Raw genomic sequence first — 18802 nt, forward strand, 5'->3', positions numbered from 1 at the left:
AAAATCAACCGTCGTTGACAAAGCCCGGTCACCTGATGCAAGGAGTTCAGATGTGTCTATAAGAGGTGTATGGAGTATGGGTGCTCAAGGCAGCCAAAAAGGAAGAATCTAAGAAAGGTCCTGGTTTCAGTTATTTATCATCTTAGATAAAGCATGTGGAAACATTCCGGCCTAATCTTAAACATCTCAGATGTTAAACTCAAATGCCAATTTTTCAAATTCCAAATTCCATATGTTTGGACTTTTGCATTTGTAAAATCATCAATGCCCTTTAGGACCTCCTATCTAATGATCAATAACTAATTGTATCCCTTGTTTAACTGGCACAGTTAGAACACTTCCGTTCATATTCTGCAGCACCGTTGGTTATAAAAGGGTGGCAGCACATAATCCCCATAATCTATTGGATGCCACAAAATCGTGTTGAAGTATTAAAGTAAAAGTACTCACACAGTGAGCTGTCTCAATATCTAGGTGGAGCCATGTTGATAAAGAATGCAGATGCAGCTCCTGGTAATACTTGTGCCTCTACAAAAACATCGAACTCCGCATCCCTTCAAGCATGCGCACCTCCCAAACTAAAACTCAGACACAGTCTTCAAGGTTAAACCAAAGAAGAACCTTTTGACTGCCTGCATATAGTTGGAACAGGAAGCAGCAGGGTGAGGATTATGCCAGATTTCTAGTACTACAAAAATGACTGGTGCAAAGCAAGAAGCCATCTGTCATGGTCAGAGGTGTGTACTGTAAATATGCAGAGGTGACGGTGAGTTCAGGGGTGATGTACTCATGTTTAAAAATGCTACAGAGGAAGTTTTAAAGCACCGTGTCTTTGTGTTCTTTAATCCACTCAAGAGGCACTTCTCTTCCATCACAAATACAGCTACACAATGAGAGCGCCACAGTGTGCGTCAAACACCATTAAAGGTGCACATATCAAGGCCCTGAGCACTTCAGATGACCTCTGGCTGTGCTAATGTGCTAAAGTGGGCCTTTGAAGTCCAGCAGCCTCCTCTGTTTATCACCTTAGGGTTGGAGTATAATGTACTCTGCTGACCAAGGTTGTTTGGATTATAGGCACCATTTATTCTGTTTTTTATTTTTCTCGTACATGTGAAACAGTTTTCGGTGTATTGTTGAGCTGATGAATGAACATCATTTCACTCCTTGTGGAGTTCATGTTGGCTGCATATCATACACAGTGCACAGTGGACAGGCATCTCCAAAAACACATAGTCCACGGCAACCACCACCAAGAGTGAAGCCACACAGCTGCAGCTGACAAGGAAATGGAACAATTCACTGACTAATGGGATTTCAGTTACTCTTATTTTTCTTTTAGCTGAGTATTAAAAATCTCATTTATTACCTGTGCTTTAGGTGTGTGTCATCACATTACCACACTATCACTGTGCCTTAAATGTAGCAGGATATATAAAACTAATTAAAAATAATAATTAATTAAATTAAAATACAAAATTCAATGAAATGTTTGTAAATAAAATTAGGCACAAAACTTTCTATTTATGGCACTTCTAAGTAATAAAACAAGTATGAGTCAGGGAGCTGCAGGACTTCATCAGACAACAGGGACAGATTTAATGTCATATACACCCGCTCACTGCCAGACACACAGCCCCCTCTACCAGGAAGTCACAAACCCTGGTATCCACAGGGTAATTGGTGACTCAATACCTGGATTTGTGGGTTGTCAAGCTCCACTTAGCCAGTTACTGCTTAGCTTAGGGATTTTACATTTACAGGTTTCCCTCCACGGCTCTGATGTAAAGACTTTCCACAGTTAAGCTCGAAAATCTCCAAAAGTTAAAGCAGTTCACCCAAAATACATGATCCGTAAAATCCTTCACAGCCTTTCCCCTAACACAAACATAAAACTTAAAATCACCCTTCACCACCACACTGGCCTCTATATACCTTTCCATGAGATTACAATCCAAGTTAAACAAGTACCTTTGTAATCAGATTACAATTAAGTTTCTAATCTTCATCACTGGTGGTGGCCAGTGTCCAGAGTGTGAGTGTAGCTGGAGTTTTCCACTCTTTATCTGATAGCACAGATCCTGCCCCCCCCCCCCCCCCCCCCCCGGTTCAGCTCCCTCTGACAAGTTGACCTTGTGCATCAGTCTCTGTCAGCAGTTTAACGGACCTGTGGATGTTCCGATCAGGGTCCTGAATACTAACAGAGCCGGTGGCCCGGAAAACCCCAACTCTGATTATTAACACTTGACTCCTGAAGGACAGAATCGGCAGGTTAATGTTCCCAGACGCCCTCAGGTGATGAGTGGCAGACTGAATTAAGCGCTAACATTGGTGGATTCATACTGAATAATTAAAAACAGGTTTCGGACTGTTCTGTAACTTCAATCGCTCGTGTACAGAGCTACAACCAAGCTAACGGTCCAAAGTTTACAGCACACAGACAATAATTTCCTGTAAAAGCAATAATTTGCAATCATGTGTAATAATTAAACAATGTGTGCCACATGTTACAGAGTGATTATAGAGACGGATGTTCAAACTTCAGAAGCAGCCAAGCAACAGGCAACTGTTTCAGCTTGGTGCTTTTTATTGTACTGTATCATCTGTAACTTTATCATCAACTGAACATATATTATTATTATTGTTAACTTGTGCTAAAGATTCATTACCTATGTGTGTCTGCTTATAACAGGTAAGGTTCTACGTGAAACCTTACTAACTTGTGTAATTATAACTCGCTCATTTCTTCGGCACCACGTCAGCTTGGCTGCATCGTGTCCTACCCTCTTAAAACAGCTCCATTAAAGTGAATTTGTTTTGCCTCCCTCCCTGGTTTCCACTCCTCCATGACTTCGCCTCCTGATCCCCCTCGCCCTGTAATGTATTGCGGGATGGGCCGGAGAATTCAGGAAGTGGCTCCTGCTATCTCCATGGCAACCCTGAGGTCAGCCCCGCGAGGCCGGAGACCCCTCCTCAAACACAAAGAACTCAGAGGCCTAGATCAACACAAACAACCCAGCTCACACACACACACACACAAACATACATTACCATGCACAAAGGACACAAACTGCACTGAGCTAACTAAAGCTCTTCCTGTGTAATCTCTATAGCAACAACTCATGTTCAGTATGAAAACGACCAGGGCCACTCGTGACGATGCAACAATGGACGACTTTCCTTCTTTCAGCTGCTGGTTGACAAAGTGACCTTACAACAATCCAAAGGCTCCACAGATCTTTGACTGCACCCAGTGTAATCTGGCATAAGACCTGGTTTACATAATTCCCCAATTAAGTGCATAATCTCATCAGCACCAAACATCAGATATGATATTGTTAATAACTTAGCTCTGGTTTGTGGAATACTCACCCTCTCCCCGCTGTGAGCGCTTTTCCTCGGTCTTCCACACACACTCATTTCTTGCCTGGGAACCAAAGTGACCTTCATCCCAAGGGAGGAAAGAGACGAGTGAACAGGCAGGCCCAGGAGCCACACATACAGAAGGCAACTCCTTACAGATTATCCATGTAGGATTACACAGTGACATGTGTGTAGCACCCTGTAACGTTTGATGAACCGCATTAACACAACTTTACCTTTTTATGTCTTTGTTCCACTAATCTGCAGATTTCCATTAACGTGTGACCTGATTACACTTCACAGTATTTTTGGTGTAGCCTAGTTGAACTTCAAAAAAGTTCAGAACTAAGTGCTATATATAGACTTACAGGCTCTGTAAACTCACTATGAATGCCCAGTGTAATCTGATTACTTCTCAAACAGTAGTATTTGACTCCTGCTGCTAACAGAGACATTTTAAACCAGGGGTTGTGTTAGTAGCTTGAACTCTGGTACAGATGACTGAGGTTAAAGCATGTCTCTTATGATGAAGCAGCCTGAAGGCTCCACCAGCCTCCATCCTCAGACAGACGCGGAAACGCGCGTTCAATGAGAAGAAAACATCGCTTCACAAGTTTCACCTTTATCAGGTTAATGTGGTTCTAAAGGATGTAATAAGACTGTAACTCTCCTCTGTGTGTCGGACCGCTCGACCACCCTCAGAACACTACGTCTCTCAGAACAGCAGAAGAACCCAAGTCGTTACTTTAGTAAATTACTTTTGCTTTTGACGTCGGATCCATCCGGATTTAAGCGTGTTCTCCAGTGAAGGGCAGGCCGTGGTCAAAGCTCGGAGCGTGTGCAGAGACGGTCAAATGTCCGAGCCCTGAAACTTTGGTCTGGTTCTGCGCCCGGAGCGGAACCGCTCCACCGCCCGGCTGACCCGCCGGGACCGCCTCCCCTCACGGAGCAGCGCTGCTCTGTGTCATGTGTATTGTAGGATGAATGTGCATTAAAGTCGTTATGACTTGAATGTTTGACACCAGATCAATGTGAAGCCGTCGCCGGGCACTTACTGCTCCGAGCGACGGCAGCGGATCCGGGAAGTTAAAGAGACGAGGACACAGTAAAGCTCGAAGGAAACAACATACATACCTTGAGTTTGTCCTCTTATTCGACAGAGACCCGTTCCGCAGCCGCCGCCGAACTCTGTCACCTCTGGAGGTTTTTGTAGGAAGAGCAGCGGAGTCCGGCCCCCTTCACGGACCGGCGTGTGGTCAGGGTAAACAAGCTGCAGCCGCAGCCAGCGCCGCTTCCGGCTGCTTCCCGATCATACCGAACATTAACAGTTATATACACAGCAAAAACAGCATGGATAATTCAACATATTCATAATTTTACAACTAAATCTACATACTGCACGGCATTATCTACTTTATAAAAGATTATATACTTTTATTGTGAAGCCGGGCAGAACTTCCGGTTTAATCCTGTTTATTAATGTTTCAGCTGAGACCGTCCTGAGACCGGCGCACAGCCATGAAGCAGTGGGACACGTCTCACCAGATTCAGACACGTGCACGAGCACGCGCGCACAGGCAGACAGAGGCTGTATTAAATTATATATATCATTGACCATGCACATTACCTCAGGTCTGAATCAACCACAGGTTAAGCTGCAGACAGTTGGGAGGATAGGTGGTAGTGACCTGATATCTTGAGGAGGCTGCATCGACCTCCACACCGCTGAATCATTGGGAGGTCAACTGCACACTAACGTCCCTCTCACTCTGTACGAGGAGCTCGGAATGCTTCAATAATACAGTCACTTGTAGAGTTAGTGATGTTATGTTAGGAAACAGTCTGAGGAAGTGATTACTCACATTTGTCTTTATATAACCTTAGATAAACTTGGTCTTTGTGGCTACTACTGACCAAAGTGATAATGATTCCATTTTATAAATTAGAAAAAAGGATGTATGGGTGTAGAGCTAAGGCTCCGCCAGGTGATCGTTTTGTCTTGTGAACATATAACCTGTTGTGTCAATCACTACCTGTTGTGGAGCTGTTGAATCTGTGTGTTGCCACCCAGATTGTCACCATCACTGAAGCAACTCATCAGTAGCTCCGGTCCATTTTTTAAACCTTCAGGGCAGAAAAAACGTGTCCCTGAGCAGTATACACTGTCTGGGCCCACAACCTAACCCTGTGCTGGCCCCTTGAAAAAGGCAGGGTTGATCCAAATATCCTCACATTATGAACATCTGCAGAACTACCTCAGAGCCGATCATTTTACGTAGAAGTACATCTCCCTGGTTTAAACCTAAAATGACATTGAACATTTCGGGCTGTTTTTTCCACTGCCCTCATTATGGCTTTGTTTAGGGTACAAACTACACCAGAAAGCTACTGGTATCAGGATCTGAAGGCAGATAAAATACCTCAAGGTTGAAGAACAAATGTTGACAGTGAAAGCATGTTAGGATATGGGCAATGGCAGGAGAGTTGACACTCAAAGCAGTGTTGGGATGTGACCTGTACAGTTTACCACTCACAGTGTAAGTGGGTCCAGTTAAACACTGACTTCATTAGGAAAAGTCTCCTAGATCCTATGATTAAACAAAGAGGACACTCCTACCTTACAGAACGTTGACTATCTTTTCTTTAGTGTCATGCACACTGAAATATTTCACAATAATGGTGTAACACTCTACAGGATATTTTTAAGATTAGTTTCCCCCAAGGGGGCAAATAAGGAGCAGTCACCCCCTCGTGATCTCACGTGATCTGAAGTGGGCTCATGACCAAATGAAATGAAGACTGTGGTGCAACAACTTGCCCCAATGCCAGTAAAACGTTGCACTAAAGAAAACACAAAAGCAGATAAATGGTTATGGTTATTGAAGGCTGGTTGTCAACTTGTAAAGACTCATTTCACTTCAGAATACAGATTATATTGGTAGAATAGGATACATATTGCCTTATGAGTTACAATTTAAAAGGTCATTATCACTCACTGAGTTTGGACAGCAAAACTTTCCACACACACTTGTGTTTGTATGTGCAAGCAAATGTATGTTTCCTATACATTAAAATGCAAACATGGCAGCGCAGACACCAGTTGGGGGTGTAGAGATCCAATTTCATGAAGTGTCACATGACACAAGAAAAAACACTGGCTCATTTCTATTTCCAGTCACAGTAGTGTTAGATGACAACGACCCTGCGGAACAGTGGTGGATGGAGAACTTTGGTCGAACATTGCACCAAGTCAAAAAAGTTGCTTTTCCTGTTGAAGCTCTAGTGGCCAACTCAAGGAACTGCAGTTCATGTTACTGTTGTGTGTACAGCACACACACACACACATATATATATAAATATATACCCACACATATTTGTCAGAATGTTTGGGATACATAACAGCAACACATCCCATTGGTACACTTCAACACTAACACTAAAGGGAACACTTCAACAACACAATGTCAGTCACTCATCTGTGGTATCAGCCTGTCCAGTTAGGAAGCAACACTGATTGTGAATCAGTTTCAGCTGCTGTTGTGCACATGGAACAGACAACAGGTGGAAATGAGAGGCAGTTATCAACCAGCCCTATAAAGGAGAGGTTCTGCAGCTGCTGACCACAGACCATCTCTCTGCTCTCATCCTTTCTGCCTGATGTTTGATCACTTTTGCATTTTGTCAGTGCTCTCAGCCCTAGAGGTAGCATGAGGCGGTGTCTACAACCACAGAAGCTGCTCAGGGAGTGCAGCTCATCCAGGATGGAACATCAATGCGAGCTGTGGCAAGAAGGTTTGCTGTGTCTGTCAGCACAGTGTCCAGAGCATGGAGGAGATACCAGGAGACAGGCCAGTACACCAGGAGACATGGAGGGGGCTGTAGGAGGTCGACAACCCGGCAGCAGGACCGCTACCTCCTCCTTTGTGCAAGGAGGAACAGGAGGAGCACTGCCAGAGCCCTGCAGCATGACCTGCAGCAGCCACTAATATTCATGTTTCTGCTCAAACTGTCAGAAACAGACTCCATGAGGGTGGTATGAGGGCCCCACATCCACAACAAGAGGGGCTTGTGCTTACAGCCCAACACCATGCAGGGTGATTGGCATTTGTCAGAGAACACCAAGGTTAGCAGAATAACCATTAACGCCCTGTGCTCTTCATGGACGAGAGCAGGTTCACACTGAGCACATGCGACAGTCGTGACAGAGTCTGGAGATGCTGTGTGGAACCTTCTGCTGCCTGCAGCATCCTCCACCATGACTGGTTTGGTGGTGGCTCAGTAATGGTGTGGGGAGGCATTTCTTTGGAGGCACAGCCCTCCATGTGCTAGCCAGAGGTACCCTGACTGCCATTAGGTACCAGGATGAGATCCTCAGACCCATTGTGAGACCATATGCTGGTGCAGTGGGCCCTGGGTTCCTTCTGATGCATGACAATGCTGGGCCTCATGTGGCTGAAGTGTGTCAGCAGTTCCTGCATGATGAAGGCATTGAAGCTATGGACTGGCCTGTCTGTTCCCCAAACCTGAATTCAATCCAGCACATCTGGGTCATCATGTCTTGTTCCATCCACCAATGCCACGTTGCACCACAGAATGTACAGGAGCTCACGTTGATGTGATGTTTTTTTGGTGTTCCCTTTATTTTTTTGAGCAGTGTATATTTATTGTAGTCTCTTGGTTATGCACTCTCTTAGTTTATCTTAGTAGAGAAATATAAAGTAGAGCTTTTCAGAAGATTAAATTAATTATGAATAAAATGGAAAAGTTTCAAATTGTGTTATGTATAGTTCTACCTCTAGCAATATATAATGTTAGTATGACCACATTCATTTTGGAAGCTGAACACACAAATGGACAAAAGTACTGAAAGTGCACCATCTAGTGGCTCAAACATAACAACGCTCAGCCCTTAACACATGAGTTCCCCTCTACAGACAGGGTTTATGGGTAAATGAGGCATGAAAAGCTCAGTATTCAGGGATTAAAGGAATTTATTGTGCTTCTCAGTGTTTTTCTAACACAAAGCTTCAGTATTAAGGATCATCATCTGAGCAGCAGCGCTGCACAAATACTAGTTCAAATATTTCTTCTGGCAAAAAGATGACATGGGTTCTCTCTGACAACAGCAGTACAGTGATTTATCATCGTCATTCATTATAAACATACAGCACAATCATTATTAGTTTACATTAAGACTTGCCAGATTGGTAACAAAAGTAATGAATGAAGAGTAATGCAGTATTTTCTGCACATATTTCTTTTGATCAGTACTCTTGCTGCATGTCAGTTAGGGTCCTCAATGCTCTGTGTGAAATGTTCTCCACAGTATACACCATAGTGCAGAGTGTCCTTCTGGGCTGCAGCCCAAGCCATTTGCAGGCTGGAGAAGCGAGCTGCCCAGTTGCCTTGTGGGTCCACTGTCACCACCCCACCCAGTCCCCCAACTCTGGACTTCATGTAGGCCAGACCCAAATCACTGGCAGCCTCTACTGACTGACCTGAGAACAGGGAAGAAATAAACACTCAGGTTAATACATGAAACAATAATGACTTTTTAGCATTTGTCTTCTGTAGAGCACCACATTAAAATAAAATGCTTAAGATGTCAGCAAAGTCAAGACATCCTGCTTTATGTTTTAATAACAAGGGTGTTGAACATGTTGGCATCAAAGGGCAGATGAGCATGTCCAGGTGTGTCCTGTTGCCCCGTTACTTACTAATGGGTCAAAGTCCTATAGGTGGTCTGAATGTAGTGAGAATTTTTAGACCCCATATAGGGCCCTCAATGTATCCCACAATGCTTCATGAAAAGTAGTGTCCAACCAATGGTCACTAGCAATATGTGCCATCTCTGTCAGGGTTTGTCAGGTGAGAGGACACAGGTGCACAATGCAGAGCGGTTTAAAGTTAAAGAGTCTTTTATTTAAGCCAGGAGGGCAAACAAAACTAAAAATCACACTTAATGTGGCAAAAACTCTCTAAGATGAAAACAGAGTCACTTACAAAGAATCGTGGAAGGCAGGTTCAAAAGGCATGGCATGGCAAGGTAAGCTAGGCTAAAGGACAAGAACAAACCCCAGGAGTGACGAAGACAAAGACTAAATACACAGGACCAGGGAAGACAACGAGACACAGGTGACACACATGAGGGCAGGGCAGGTAATCAAACAAGGAGGTAAACCACAGGAAGCAAAACTCAAGACAATGCACAGGGGGGACAGGACTACCAAAGTAAAACAGGAAGCACAAGACAAGACACAAGAACTAAACAAAGACCCAGAGAAACAAAACACTAGAACTACAGGAAAACAACAACTAAACACAGATTAAACTAAAAACCCAAAACAAGAAAAAAAAACATAAATAAACACCAGGTCGTGATTCCATCATGCATTGCATGGACTGGCAAGAAGAACGGGAACGGAAGTTTTGTCACCCGGCAGAGAGTGGCTGATTTTCAGCACAGCCCTGGATCACCCTCCGGACTTACTGAAGCTTGTTTATTTGTGGAAATAGCGGCCACTTGGTTTTGTTTGGTTGGCCAATATTTGAGACGAACAAGACTGAGCTATTTTTTTATTTTGCTGGGATCCTAAGTCAAGTTTCCTGAACTCATTGGGTTAAATGAATTTTAAAAGACACAGGTAAACCTTATATTTTCAGTCTACTGTGGGTGATCTATCAAAAACATGGGAACTCAAACCACTACAGTGTGTCTGTGTGTGTTACCTTGCTCCATGTGAAACAGGATGAGTCTGGCCAATGTAACTTTCATGATAGCTTCTCCATGGCCTGTAGTTGACACTGCTCCCGTCTGGTTGTCAGCATAACCTCCACATCCTGTTACACACACAAGAAAAGAATAACCTACTGATGGTGTAAAAAATGACCCTTTAGATGCTAACTGCTGCATCAGGCTCACATGCCAGTTGCACAAGCAGGTGTCACTTGTTTCAACACATTCTCACTTCAAACCCATCACACTTGGATGCTTGGGCAGGTTGTCCTTTACCTTGTAAAGCAGGGAAAAGCACTCTTTGATGCAGGTGTCACTCTATTGTTTTTGGGCCCCAATGTTTTGTATTAATTTCACTTGTTGCTTCAAAAGGACACCTACGTTAGGATGTTATTTGTGGACTTCAGTTCAGCATTCAACACTGTGATCACAGACAAGCTGACACTGAAACTCCACAGCCTGGGACTGCCTGGCTCTCTGTGCTTCTGGATCAAGGACTTTCTCACCAACAGGCCTCAAGTGGTGAGTATTGGGGACTCACCCTCATCCACACTGATCCTGAGCACAGGCACACCACAGGGCTGTGTGCTTAGCCCGGCTCTTTTAACCCTGTTCATGCATGGCTGTTCTGCCATTCATTCCACAAACATGGTTGTGAAGTTTGCAGATGACACCACCATAGTGGGTCTCATATCAGTCAATGATGAGACTCACTACAGAGAGGAGATCCAGCACCTGACAGGATGGCGTTCAGACAATAACCTTGTCCTGAACACTAGCAAAGCCAAGGAGGTCATTGTGGACTTTAGGAGATCGGGTTGCGAGGTTGCGCGGGTCATCAAGTTCCTGGGCATCCACATCACAGCTGACCTGTCTTGGTCCCTACACACGTCCCACCTGGTGAAGAAGGCCCAACAAAGGCTCTTCTTCCTCAGGAAGCTCAAGAGGACTGGACTCTCCCCTCAGCTCCTGACAAACTTCTACAGGGCCACAATAGAAAGCATCCTCTGTCTGAGTGCAGCAGTGTGGTACAGGAGCTGCACTGCACTGCACAGGAAGGACTCGGCCCGGGTGATGAAGACAGCACAGGGGATTGTGGGGAGCCCTCTCTCACAGCTGGACTCCATATACAAACATGGTTTAGTTTGCAGTGTAAGTTACTGGGGCTGATCTAACCAGGTTAAAGGTGAGGCACCTTTAAAACCTTGCTGGCTTTAGGCCCAACAGACTTCCCTAACCTGTTTGTCTGTTTTTGTCAAACCACTGTGCAGTATTTATTTCTGTTATTGAATTAAACAAAACGTATTTGATTTATCTCTAGGCTGAAACAGCAATGAAGCATTTTCACTTCTGTTTGCTGGTGCAGTAGACAGTTTGCAGCAGTGACCTGCTGTTATTTTCTCTGTCATATTTGAGTCTTGCTAGAGCAGCCTGCTTCCACAGTCATTGGTTTTACGTATTTGCCTATAAATGAAATGCTGGAAAAAAAGGTGAAACAAGTCAATGGACACCTCATGATTTGATTTTCTGAAATGTTCACCCCAGTACAGCACAGCATCATTCTACACATATAGAGCCAGGTTCAAAAGTTAGTACCCTCTCTTTTTAAAACTTTTTTTGTGTGTAAAAACATAAATCATCTGACCGTATACAACTTCAGAAGAACTTTCCCTAGTCTTTTCACCTTTACTTAGCAAAAATGAAGCCAAAGGAGAAAACAGTCCCCTCAAACTGCTTCCATAGGATTTATTTAATGAGCTGCAGCAGGTGCTGCTTATAATCAGTCCTTGGTGAATTGATCATTAGCAGGTGTGTAGGCCTGTATAAAAGCCTGGTATTTTTGGTTTGTTTCTGGCTCATTTTGCCAAATAAATATTAATAACACTGTGAAAAAGTTGTATTTTCCTAATACTAAGACCCACAATCTAATGTTTTTTTCTGTTAATACACAAAAAACATCAAATACCACCATATCAGACTGAAATCGTAAACTTTTTTTGCTTTTCATTTTGACACCTGTGTCAGGAAGTGAAGCTGACATCTGCCCACTGCCTCACCAGTCATTTACTGACAGTGACAGATTAGACAGGGCTGACACACAAGCCAAAACCCATTTGCTGCTGTTTACTAAACTGGGGTATGATTAAGCCACTGTCACATAAGTGTGTACCTATTTTATTAAAATGACTATTATGTATTAGTCATGCAGCTCTAGACTATTAGCATCATCCAGTCAGTGTAGTCTGACATAATGCACATGAATGTGTAAATATTGTCGATGTCAGCAGGTTTTGTTTTATGTCACAGCTCAAGTCAAACATTAACCACGCCTGCACTGTTTACTTTCAAACTATATCTAACTTCAACTGGTCAAAGGTTGACATGCAGGTGATGACAGAACAATCGACTTTAAAACTGATTAACAAGTTTAAGACTGACCTATGCAGGGGGTGTCGCCAACACGACCTTCCATCTTGTTCAGTATTCCACCAGTGGACGTTGCACAGGCTACGTTTCCCTCGCTATCGACTGCCACCGCTCCAACTGTGCCCATCTTCCCCCTGTGCGGGTAAACACAACACCACTTAATTAAGATTAAGAATAAGATTAGGATTTACTTTATTAATCCCTGTGGGGAAATCAAGTGTCTGTCATCATTATTTTCTTAATATACATTTGTATTGAAACAGAAAGGGTTAACAGCGCTGTGTCTCACATTTGGCATTCCACAGGGTTAGCACCTGGTGCCAGGTTCTTTTTCCAATGCATGCGGATGTACTCAGTGATGAGGGACTCCTGGGGCACCTCTGGGACACCCATGGACCGAGCGAACTGACTAGCACCCTCAGCTGTCAGACATGCATGACTGGTCTGATGTAAAGATCAAATTTCACATCAGTAAGACACATCTGTAAACATTACAAAGCAGGTTCACACTTGAGGTGCACACAGTGGGCTCTTAGGTTCCAGCTCTGTTTCTTTAGGGTACATATAAAGTTTCTGCATTTTGAATGTAGCACTGGAGTGTAACACATCATACCCACATACCTTGTCCATAACCAGTCTTGCTAGCTGGACAGGGTTGGCTATGTTGCGTACAGCAGACACTGCACCACTTCCCAGTGTTTTCCCATCCATCACAATGGCATCCATCTCCACGTCTCCTTTAACAGTCAGCACAGACCCACACCCTGAAAATGGTTTGACAAACTGTTTTAAAGACTCGCCTTTGGGGACCAAGAGTATGTTTGTGTACACAGTTGGCATTTCATCTAGAAATGGAACCTGCATTTAGCCATTTACTATCTTAATGCAAATATTTGTATACATAGTTAGTGCTGTAGTTCACTGTCCTTCCCGGTTCAATTCTGGGGCCTTTCTGTGTTGTAGATTCATTGGTTATTGTCAAATGGTCAAATTGTGAGTGTGAGTGTTAGTGGTTGTCTGTCTGTAGGTTGCCCTGTGATGGACTGGTGACCTGTCCAGGGTGTACCCCACCTCACACCTGTTAGCTGGGACAGGCTCCAGCCCCTGCACTGCAGGACAAAGCGGGTTAATGGATCAGATCAACTTCACCATAGACGCTCTCATGGTCACCACGGAGCAGACAAGATCACAGCTTGCCACCCTCCTACCCAGCGAAGTCATGGATGAAGTCATCAAACTGACTGAAAAAGTCCAGACGGCACAGCACACCAGGGGTAAGGAACGACAAAAACGCAAATTCCATAAATTGAAAACTTTTTTCTCTGTTAAAAATGCAGCTAACCTTCACACATGGAGGAGGGAAGACCACTCACCGCCACAGCAGGACACCCAGGACAAATGGGTAAAGAACCTTTCAGACAGACAACTGAGCCAGCCGGAAAAAGAAGTGTTGGCCAAAGGACTCAACTTTGCCATCGCGCCAGAGCAGATTCCAGTGGTGGACCTCATCACAGCCACAGAGTAAGCCATCAAGAACAACAACCTCTCCACTGCTAAAGCACCGCCATCCAACCTCTCCAGTGATGAAAGAAAGGCCCTGATTGCACTACAAAAGGACCGGGAAATCACCATCCTATCAGCAGACAAAGGAAGATGCACAGTGGTGCTCAACACACAGGACTACCACTCCAAAGTGACAGATCTCCTCAGTGACACAGCCACATATGAGACACTGAAGAGGGACCCCACCGGAAACTACAAGAAGAAACTAGTCAGCTACCTACAAAAACTGGAGAAAGACCAAATCATCAACCGCAAGCTCTGCTTTCGACTGTATCCTGGGGAAGCCACTCCACGCCTGTATGGACTCCCCAAGATACACAAGGAAGGAGTCCCCCTCAGACCCATCGTCAGCAGCACAAACTCAGTCACATACAACGTGGCTAAGCACTTGGCTGAACTCCTGACACCACTGGTAGGTGACACACCACATCACATCCACAACTCACAGGACTTTGTGAACAAGGTGGAGAAGATCCAAATGGACCCAGATGATACCATGGTCTCATTTGATGTCACCTCCTTGTTTACTTGCATCCCTACATCAGAAGCCACAGAGATGGTAAGGACGTGCCTCACACAAGACAGCACACTCAAGGAAAGAACCAACCTCACGCCAGACCACATCTGTGACTTGCTGGACCTCTGCCTGACCACCACTTATTTCCAGTACAATGGGAACTTTTACAGACAGAAGCACGGCTGTGCGATGGGATCACCTGTGTCTCCTATTGTGGCCAACCTCTACATGGAAGAAGTGGAGAGAAGAGCCCTAAGCTCCTTTCCTGGAACCACCCCCACCCACTGGTTTAGATATGTGGATGACACCTGGGTCAAAATCAAGACCAACGAAGTGGAACGGTTCACAGAACACATCAACGCAGTGGATAACAACATCAAGTTCACTTGGGACAGAAGCCTCAATGTGGAAGTGTACAGGAAACCCACACACACAGACCAGTACCTGTTGTTTGATTCACACCACCCACTGGAACACAAACTGGGAGTCATCAGGACCCTGCAGCACAGAGCACAAACTGTACCAACCAGCTCAGAGGGGAAGAAGAAGGAGCAACACCACATCAGGAAGGCCCGGCAAACCTGTGGCTACCCGAAGTGGGCACTCATCAAAGCCACAAAAACAAGACCCCCCAACAACAAGAAGAAGGACAACAACCGGCGGAGAAAGAACATCTCCATTCCATATGTGTCAGGAGTATCAGAGAAACTCCGCAGGATCTTCAACAACCATGACATCCCGGTCCATTTAAAACCTATAACAACACTGAGACAGAGACTGGTTCACCTGAAGGTGAACCCAGATTCCCAGGGAGAAACACAGCAATGTGATATATGCAGTCCGGTGCAGTGAGGAATGCTCTGATCTGTACATGGGAGAAACTAAACAACCACTCCACAGAAGAATGGCTCAGCACAGGAGAGCCACCTCCTCAGGACAAGACTCAGCTGTTCACCTCCACCTCAAAGACAAAGGACACTCCTTTGAGGACAACAATGTTCACATTTTAGACAGGGAGGAAAGGTGGTATGAAAGAGGAGTCAAGGAAGCCATCTATGTTAAGCTGGAAAAACCTTCCCTTAACAGAGGTGGTGGCCTCAGACATCATCTTTCTACCACATACAATGCAGTGATTCCATCCATTCCAGGAAGTTTGCACATACTCACAGCAAGAACTAAGGGCTGTCAACCAGTCCCCCTATAGCAGTTTCGTAGTCGTTAGACACACCTGGCCCAGTCAGCCAGAACATCACAGGTAAGTATGGAAACATTTAGTGCTATTGTTTTTTAAGTTTTTAAGTTTTTACCCAGATCCACATACCCAGACCCACCCACATAGGTCTGTAACCACATATAAACCATGTTTCCCCACCAAACAGTTAGAACTGATGAAGCTGCTTGGATGAGCAGCGAAACGTCTTCTAGAAAACTCTACAAGTCCAGACGCCTTGCTTCAATCTTCTCTACGTATGATGACCTGGATGACTGAGAATCTTCATCAACATGTTAATGGGTAATGGATGGATGGATAGTGCTGACAACTATTTTCAACATCCTTTAAAAAAGATTGAAAAAATAGAAAGTCAATTCCTACCTGCCAAAAAGATTTGATGTCAAAGTTTTTGCTGGATCCAAATAAGTAATTTCTTGCTGATCATATGCCATTTTTATTTCATTCCACTCCTATGTTATAAATGTCATTTTTTTCACTTGGAAAATTGATAACACCATTTTACATGTACTGTGAGATTTTCTGTTTACCTGCATTGAAGGAGGGGTTGTTCTCCAGCTGAGTCACAGCCTCGACCACTGCATCCATGCTGCTGCCCCCTCCCTTCAGGACAGCATACCCAGCCCGTGTTGCTGAGCACACACCAGACATAGAATTCTTTGACCGTTCCTTTGGGATATGGTCCGCCCCTCCATGGACCACCACCACTGGTAACATGTCAGTCACCTGGGAAGGGAGGAGTCTGTAATAAACAGCTGGGGATTCATGCTTTAATATGTGTTGCTATGCTTTAACATAGGAACACATTGAACTGCAACACTTCAGCTGAAAATCCTTGAATCTATCTCTGCCTCTAAACTAGATTATGTTAGTGAGGTTAAGACTGTTAGTCTAAGATAAGATCCTGAATAGTGTGTATGATATGTAAACATCTTATTAAGATAAACATGATTCTCACATTCTTTAGCATTGCTAGTGCCATGCCACAAAGCAAGCCGTGTTACTGGTATAATGTTACACACCCCTTCTGGCTGAATCACCTCAGTAACTAGGCTGCAAATAGTTCCTTATCCAACCCTTTAGACCTAAAGGTATCTGAAATGTGCCAGGTTCTCTTCAGGGGGACACAAGAGTTTTACATTTTAATGACACTATACTCTGTGAGTTTAAGTTAAATATAAGTTTGTAAATTAGCTTGCAGACCATGAAATAAAACTGAACTTGTAAAATTCAAAGTAAAGAATATTTATTCTATAATTAGAGGAATCTACGGTGATTCCCACCATAATAAACTAGTTGAGTTTAAAGTTTTATATGCTGCATTAGGTCACATTTGAAGACATTGCCACTGAACTATTACATCAGCCCTTTTTCTACCATCATGCATCATGTTCCCTCTGGGGAATTGGCTTTTATTTCATGATAATATTTATTAATATTTAATATTTTCCATATCTCTGTTATTAACCAGCTGTACTCCTTGCAAAAAGAGTCAAATGGTGCGACACCAACACTTTATTGTGACTGGGACAACTGACAACTTGTGTGCAACAAGTTAAGATAAGATAAGACAGGATAAGATAAGATAAGATAAGACAAGATAAGATAAGATAAGATAAGACAAGATAAGATAAGATAAGATAAGACAGGATAAGACAAGACAAGATAAGATAAGACAAGACAAGACAAGACAAGACAAGACAAGACAAGACAAGACAAGATATGACAGGATAAGATAAGATAAGATAAGATAAGATAAGATAAGATAAGATAAGATAAGATAAGATAAGATAAGATAAGATAAGATAAGATAAGATAAGACTTTATTAATCCCGAAGGAAATTGTTGTGCCAGAGGTATAAATTACAGCTGACTGATTTGTGTCAGGTGTCAGAGGACATGTGGACATACTGTCATTTTGACACAATTCTAACCTATACTCATGAAACTGTGACTACTTACTGTGTGAATATGGTGCCGTGCGCGCCGCCGCCTGCTGCAGTGTGAGGATGTAGGAGTGTCGGGTTTCCTGGTTTCCTGGTTACCTGGTTACCGCCTCTGTGGGATGCAGGTGTGAGGTGGGCGTGTCCCTGCAGGACCCGTTCCTGTACAAACCAGGAAGTAAACATTGGGAGTTCTTCTCCATAAAATTCTATTTTTAGTCGTTTTAGGAGTAACAATGAACGTGACCGTGTCGGCCAGCATGGAACAGCATGTTCAACGTCCTCAGCTGTGGAAAATAAATATGATGTGAAGCCAAATGAGAGAACGCGGTCACATCTTGAACCGATGGAGGTTTGATAACAGGGTCAGTAGAGACCATATAGCACCTGCTATTATGGTCGGGTAGGTTTCTATGGCCGTGATTGTGCGATTGTTGTTTCCTGCCCCCACGAACCAAATGTCGGAAATACTTGATAATAGTTCTGTCTGTTACTAGAGGACTGAAGCCACGCTTCTTCTGTGGGTGTGGGCTGTCACAGCTGAACCTGGCTGTGGAGGTGTGGACCACGGCGCTGCGTGGGATTCAGCCAACATTCATCTACTGTGTACTTGTATGTGTAGGTTGAACCACAAATCAACAGTGTACTACACAAACGACGGTGATGATGTTAACAGTGTAAAGAATATACGCGCATTCTAAGCACACTCTGTGTCGGATTATTCGGTGCCGCAGTATTTTGAACAGGCACCAAAACCTCTGTTCACCAAACCTTTGGAACAAAACTCATATTGTTGTTTTTCTGGTCTCGTTTCAACGATGAACAATAAATAAAAAAGTTGTGCTACACTCATAATGAATCAAGAAGCGATGACGTAGGCAGCGGTGACTCTTCGCCCAGGGTTTGAAGGGTTAACTGGGGACCGTCGCATCTGGCGTCTTGTGTTCCTGTATGAACAGTGTGACAGCATTCTCCAGTTATCTTAGACCGTGTTTGTGATATTTCAATACATTTACTAACAC

The 18802-nt window shown here is 43.9% G+C and overlaps 1 protein-coding gene across 1 annotated transcript; it reads right to left on the reverse strand.

The window, feature by feature from the left end:
- Nucleotides 1–8564: 8564 nt before the first annotated feature.
- Nucleotides 8565–17855, reverse strand: LOC114447789 (isoaspartyl peptidase/L-asparaginase-like). The gene is made up of 7 exons (XM_028424246.1): nt 17800–17855; nt 16368–16563; nt 13148–13290; nt 12816–12970; nt 12539–12660; nt 10093–10203; nt 8565–8861 (listed from the first exon to the last, which is right to left on the reverse strand). Exons 2-7 carry the CDS (start codon nt 16552–16554, stop codon nt 8647–8649), a joined length of 933 nt encoding a protein of 310 aa, XP_028280047.1. The 5' UTR covers nt 16555–16563; nt 17800–17855; the 3' UTR covers nt 8565–8646.
- Nucleotides 17856–18802: the final 947 nt, after the last annotated feature.

The sequence above is a fragment of the Parambassis ranga genome, chromosome 15 (assembly GCF_900634625.1).
Source record: "Parambassis ranga chromosome 15, fParRan2.1, whole genome shotgun sequence".
Taxonomy (NCBI): domain Eukaryota; kingdom Metazoa; phylum Chordata; class Actinopteri; family Ambassidae; genus Parambassis; species Parambassis ranga.

Excerpts from the sequence above, each read along its gene's own strand:
- LOC114447789 (XM_028424246.1), bottom strand. The coding sequence starts at position 16,554 with ATGTTACCAGTGGTGGTGGTCCATGGAGGGGCGGACCATATCCCAAAG. Across the intron at positions 12,971-13,147 it reads CAAGACTGGTTATGGACAAG|ACCAGTCATGCATGTCTGAC; the intron begins GTATGTGGGTAT and ends TCTTTACATCAG. Across the intron at positions 12,661-12,815 it reads AACCCTGTGGAATGCCAAAT|GGGGAAGATGGGCACAGTTG; the intron begins GTGAGACACAGC and ends TTACCCGCACAG.